Here is a 5,583-nt window from a genome sequence, read left to right as displayed (position 1 = left end):
CCCCCTATCCCCATGCCCCCAACCAGCCCTCTGAACGTAGAAAGCCATGTCAGCTTTGTAACAAATAATTTTCAGCTTTATCTCGAAATAGTTCTCCTCTATCTATCTAAAATAAGTGAAATTATATTTCGTTTGAAGTCGCCGCAGAAATAGAAGCGAAAATCAGCTTGTTTTACATATATGGAGCCCAACTATAATATGTAATTAGAACAGTCTAGACTGAGTCTTGGCTCTTCTGCAGCACGCAGGCCCCTGGCATTGATATGATATAGGCGACTTTAGAAGCTATAAATAGGGAAAATGCACTTGCGCAATGTCGACAACAACGATATGAGGCCTTGGAATTATCTCATTTACATTTTGCGAATATACGAATTGCGCTTAACCGGGACCCGGATTGTCGCTAATGCATGCAAAAGGTCATAGTGCACTTCCAGCAGTTCTCTCATTGACTGACACACATACAAACCAGCCTGGGAGGTGGAGAGAGCCTGTTACCTCAAGGCAGCTTTACGTATTACTAAAATGGAATTGGAAGTGTTTAATTCAAATAACTTTCTGTTGGACTCCAAAGAGGTAATTTTTGATATTTTTCCTTCCTTACATAAGGTTGAAATGTAAGTGAACCAGCTATTACGTAAATTTCAGGTCTTCTGGTTCAGGGATGCCCTCGCCCAGCCTCGACTTGGATTGTAGAGGGCGAAGGGAATGTCCTACTTTTGGTTTGTGTTTGTTGGGTATAGAATGTAATATTGTTATAACCGTTCTGGTTTTGTGAGTTTCATCGTTGATTTTGTTCTTGAAGTTACTTATTTTTATGACCGTAAGTAGTACTTTCAAAATATTCATATTAAGTCTTATAAGTGGTATAATATTGTTTTGGTAAAGTTGGGTTGGTATTTTCAACCGGATGTTGATAAAAATAACCAATGATCTCTTCCGGTATGCGCGCATGCGCGGGTTCCTTTCGTTTCGTCACTTCCAATTTCGCTGATTCACTGATCACGGCAACGAGTGAGAACCTTCCGGAACAACGAAAAAATGGATTTCCGCTAACATTACGTATAATGCCAAATTTCGCCAGCTGATGAGATATTGGAGGCTTTGCACCTGTGGATTTGTTGCAAGTTTTGAGTTGGGATTCTTTCTTACAGGTTAACGAATTTTTAACTGATCCCGGTAACCAGTGAAAACAATTGCTCTGAAGGCGTGTGCTGTGTCTGGTGCTATTTATAGCAACGTATCATCGCACTCATAACTGACCCAGCCCAGCGCTGTGCTCTAATCACAACAAAGACAGCTCACCTGAACGAGAAGCTACGGGGGGAACAAAAATAACCACCGCGCGATTTTTTCTTTGTTTGTGTGCCAGACCGAGAAGTGAAGTTCCTATTACTGAGATCTGTTGTGAATCCATTTTGTCATAATATTTTGTAGATAACAGTGCAAGAATCTCTCAGTTTGGTCTGCAACCAAACCAAGCATTGTCAAGACAGTTTTCGTTTCTGTTGTGTTTGGCTTGCCTCGAAAGGTGTTGGCCTACACATCACTTTCTGATCACAGTAAACTGAGACTACCATCGTTGGCGTCAGCTGTGTTGTGTGTAAAGACCTTATCTGGTCTTATATGAAAGGTCATAACATTGTTATTTTGGTTGTGTGAAGTACATCCTTCTCACTTCTCGGAAAAGATTTGGGAGTGGTCAGCGTAATCTCATGTATTTATTGTGCCATTGGTGTGCAAAAACACAGCAGACATGATAAAAGAGTATTTCACAGATGGACTGATAGGGCTTGCTATTTTGCTTAGCTTATTTCGAACAGATTTAACTGGAATCAACAACATAATCAACTATCCGGAAGTGCAAGATATTATTATAGGACAGACAGCTGCCTACTTGCCTGCAAATTTTCACAGTCCTCATAACTCTTTCAATGTGTTCAGTAACCAAAAACACATTGATTTCGACAATGAAGCCTTCAGTGCCTGGTATCAAAACATTCACAATTTACCACTGTTTCGAGAAAGAAGTCAAAACGAAATTGAAGCATTTCTTGTGAGTGCTTCTGGTCAGAATATAGTAACAGAGCAGTTTCAAGCAGATCCGCCAGCCTCTGTTGATTCGGAAACCAATGATGTTCCCGAAATCTCCTCTCCAACTTTACCCCTGGAGAGTGCAAATTCATATACTACTGATGTTGAAGTTTCGAGCACCGCATCTGAAGAAGCAGCCACAGCTGCTCAAAATTCTACAACGGAGAGCCCTCCTGTAGTTGTGGATGTTTCGGTTTTCTTCAAGAGCCCCTTTCCTGGATGTAATCTCACGAAAGAGGTAATGGGCGTTGACGAGAGCCAAGGCCAATGATTTCATTCAGTCTTTTCAAACGATTGTGATTTTTGCTCTGGAAAACTGACCTGTCATTATGCAGGATGAAGATGTGACTCTTCTGATTTTGAATATTATAAATTATAATGGCAACCAATTCTTTTGTTTGTTTTTATTGATAATATTTTCTTTTCTTTTTTGTGTTTCTTTTTCAGGATTTGGACTTGATTGATGTACTATGGAGGCAAGATGTGGACTTGGGTGTTGGCAAGGAAGTTTACGACCAGAGCCTGAGACAGGAGTTGGAGAAGGAGCGGGAGCTTGAGGTCGTCAAGCAGCAGGAGAAGGTAGAGGAATTTTGTTCTATTGTTTCTTTTCAAGAGTTTATTGTAAAATCTCTGTGTTAATTTTTAACTTCCCTAAAAAGATTCTAAACGTAATTTGTAAGTGCACTTTTTTATAAAGTGTTTTGAACTTTTTGTGATAGAAATAGTAAAATTCATGTAGGGGTAAACATGTATTGTTTAAAACTTCAGTTTTTACCATTTGTAACTTACGGGTACTATCTTTTATCTAATGGTTGATTGTGTTAACGTTTTTGCTTCCTTTTTTTGTGTCGCTTACAGCAAAAAGCCCAACGTCTTGCAAGAGAAAAGGAAGAGCGTCAAAAACATGAGCAGGCCAACAAGTGGCTGAAGCAGAACTTTACCCGGGATGGGGAAACAGGTGGGTACACTAGTAGACTGTCATTTTGTGGTTCAATGGACATGTCTGGAATGCAGGGATGTTGCTTCCTGAAACAATGAGCAATGAATGAATGTGGTTATTTTGATGAACTCATGGGAGTTGTCTTTTCTGCTTTCTCTCTCTACTGTTGTGTACATAAAAGGCCTAATTGGTGTCTGCTGGGAAATTTGTCAGCCTCCTCACCAGCTAAACAGGACCAGTCCAGAAGATGACAAGTCTTGGCTTTCTCTTTCCTAGGCTGATATTTTGTACAGGCATTGTGGGAATTGAATTTCAGTAGAGCTGCTTTATATAGTTGGGAGTGGTGGAAATATTGGCTGTATGTCTTGTGAATTTTATTCGTAGGCCTAATAAATATAATAATAATAATAAATAGCATTTATACTGCGCATTTCCATTGTCTAAAAGATGCTCAATGCGCATTACAACGAAAAAGACATAACATCTTAAAAATTAATCGACAAGTGCGTACGTAAAACAAATATACATCGCTTCTTATAGTTTGTGATCTTTTCTTTGTTTCCTTTAATCAACAGAAAGTTAAAAATATTTCCACTACTACTTGTGGGGGGGGCTCAGTAAATTCAAATGGTCTTCTGTGCTGATGTGACTTTGCTTCCTTGTCAACTGTGTCGAGGCAAGTTTCACTGAAAGACTTCACGTGGCATGTTTTTTTTCTCTTTTCTAGGTGAATGGCTACGCTTGCAGAATGGGACGGTGGGCAACAATGGGAGTGTGGCTACAGCCCCTCTGCCAGTCACCCCGGACAGTCCCACTGATGTAAGTGACGGGAACACATTTTGTCCCCAGAAATGTTCCTTGTTGTTGTACATTGGTGAATGTGCAGTGTGAAGATTTGAGAGCTTAGTGTGGACTTGCTAGTGTTGATATTATGTTTATTGTAGTTCTGATAATTATAATTCCAACTCCTCGGAACTGTCTGTTAAGTGTGTCTAGTTTGATGTCTAAAAGAAGCTTAGAAGTAGGTTAAGGCTGAAATATTTCAATGGCTGCATTCTTTTATTGGAAAAATACCATGGTGGGTAATGGCAGGCAGATATTGCTCAAATGTTCATTAGCTACACTGATTCCCATGATCTTGCTATTTTATCAAGCTTAGTGTCCTGTATCATGTTAGGGTCTGAACATGATTGTGTTTCCGATTCGTAATTCTAGCCGAAGCGATGTTGAAAGTTTTTATGGAAATACATCGTGTATTAAGAGAAAATGTTGTCGTCTTTGTAACTGGACCATGAGTACTGTGATAGAGATACATTTTTTCGTTCATCTCTTCCTCTTGCAGCAGTTCATGACCCTGGAGGCGGCTCTGGATTACATCTCGGCCAGCGTTGACCCAAATCTGTTGCGCAGCTTGGAGAACCCTGAGCAGACGGCCAACGTGGTGGACAGTTTTGGTGACGACTTTGGTTCCAGTTTCGTCGCGGATGCCTCGCAGCATGAGCTCCAGGAGACTCAGGAACAGGTGAGCGGCTGCTTCTGGGACTCTGCAGGATAATAATAATAATAATAATAATAAATGACATTTATATATAGCGCTCCACCCCGATTAAAGTACACAGGCTCTGAGCGCTTTTCAATACCGTACAACGTAGTAACCTAAAACGTTGTGTTCTGACTAAAGAAAATTATTACAAATATACATCTTATTAATTTAAAAACAGAAACAACTTCAGCTGATATTTGAATATACAGGATTGTTTGGATACTAATAGATAATAATAGATTGCATTTATGTAGCACTCGGTCCCGTATGAGTATAAACTGTGGGTGCTTTACATATAACATCACGACCTATAATTATCTTAAACATCTATATGTTATAACAATTTTGTACGTTATACATTATTGGGCACTCTCATAAGCACATTTTTCTACAAATCAGATGGCGTCAATATCATAGAAATGGGCAAGGGACACAAAAAAAAAAAATAACATCACGACCTCAGTGCTTTCTTGTCCTATCTCCATTTTTAATGAGTGAGCTTTTAAGAAGTCACATTTTCAACGTGTTTACTGGGAGTACAAGTTTACACACTCGAGAAATGTTTTATAATATGAACAAGAAAACCAGTTCAGCCAGTTTTGGCCTTTGATGGTGGATTGTTATAAAGTACCGCGTTAAAGGTGTGGAAGATTTAATTGATGTTACATAAATGTTTTAAGTATTGTTGTGGTTTGTGACCTCAGGGATGCAAAGATGAAAAAAAAGAAAAAAAGAACTGCATTTGAAATTCATAAGTTATGTATGTCTTTATGTGAGTGGAATGGAAAGTTAACCCTATCCGTACGTTGTGTTTTACTATCATATCCATACAACGTGGGGAACTCTGTGCCACCACTTTCCAAAGAGGAAATTTACTTGTTAATTTGATCCGTACGCTTTGCATAGCGGTGTTTCAAAATGATTTTTTGAGAAATACTGAAAGTTTCAAAGAGATCTTCACACTAGAAGTATTCTAAAATATTATAAAGAATACAATCCTTGGGGG

The 5,583-nt window shown here is 39.1% G+C and overlaps 1 protein-coding gene across 3 annotated transcripts in view; it reads left to right on the top strand.

Annotated features, from left to right (window-relative positions):
* Positions 1–441: 441 nt before the first annotated feature.
* LOC101860383 (endoplasmic reticulum membrane sensor NFE2L1) overlaps positions 442–5,583 on the top strand; it is a 41,513-nt gene continuing 36,371 nt past the window's right edge. Inside the window, exons 1-5 of one of the 3 annotated variants that reach the window (XM_035973592.1) lie at positions 442–576; positions 2,542–2,673; positions 2,953–3,052; positions 3,762–3,853; positions 4,377–4,556. In XM_035973592.1, the coding sequence (XP_035829485.1) occupies positions 526–576; positions 2,542–2,673; positions 2,953–3,052; positions 3,762–3,853; positions 4,377–4,556 (555 nt within the window). In that variant the 5' untranslated portion in view covers positions 442–525. Of the gene's footprint in view, positions 577–971; positions 2,333–2,541; positions 2,674–2,952; positions 3,053–3,761; positions 3,854–4,376; positions 4,557–5,583 lie in introns of those variants that run through there. The other 2 variants (XM_035973591.1, XM_035973590.1) reach the window with 2 other exon arrangements.

The sequence above is a fragment of the Aplysia californica genome, unplaced genomic scaffold (assembly GCF_000002075.1).
Source record: "Aplysia californica isolate F4 #8 unplaced genomic scaffold, AplCal3.0 scaffold01477, whole genome shotgun sequence".
Lineage (NCBI taxonomy): Eukaryota > Metazoa > Mollusca > Gastropoda > Aplysiida > Aplysiidae > Aplysia > Aplysia californica.
The sequence above is the reverse complement of the archived record's forward strand: the minus strand, read 5'-3'. Positions and strand labels throughout refer to the sequence as shown.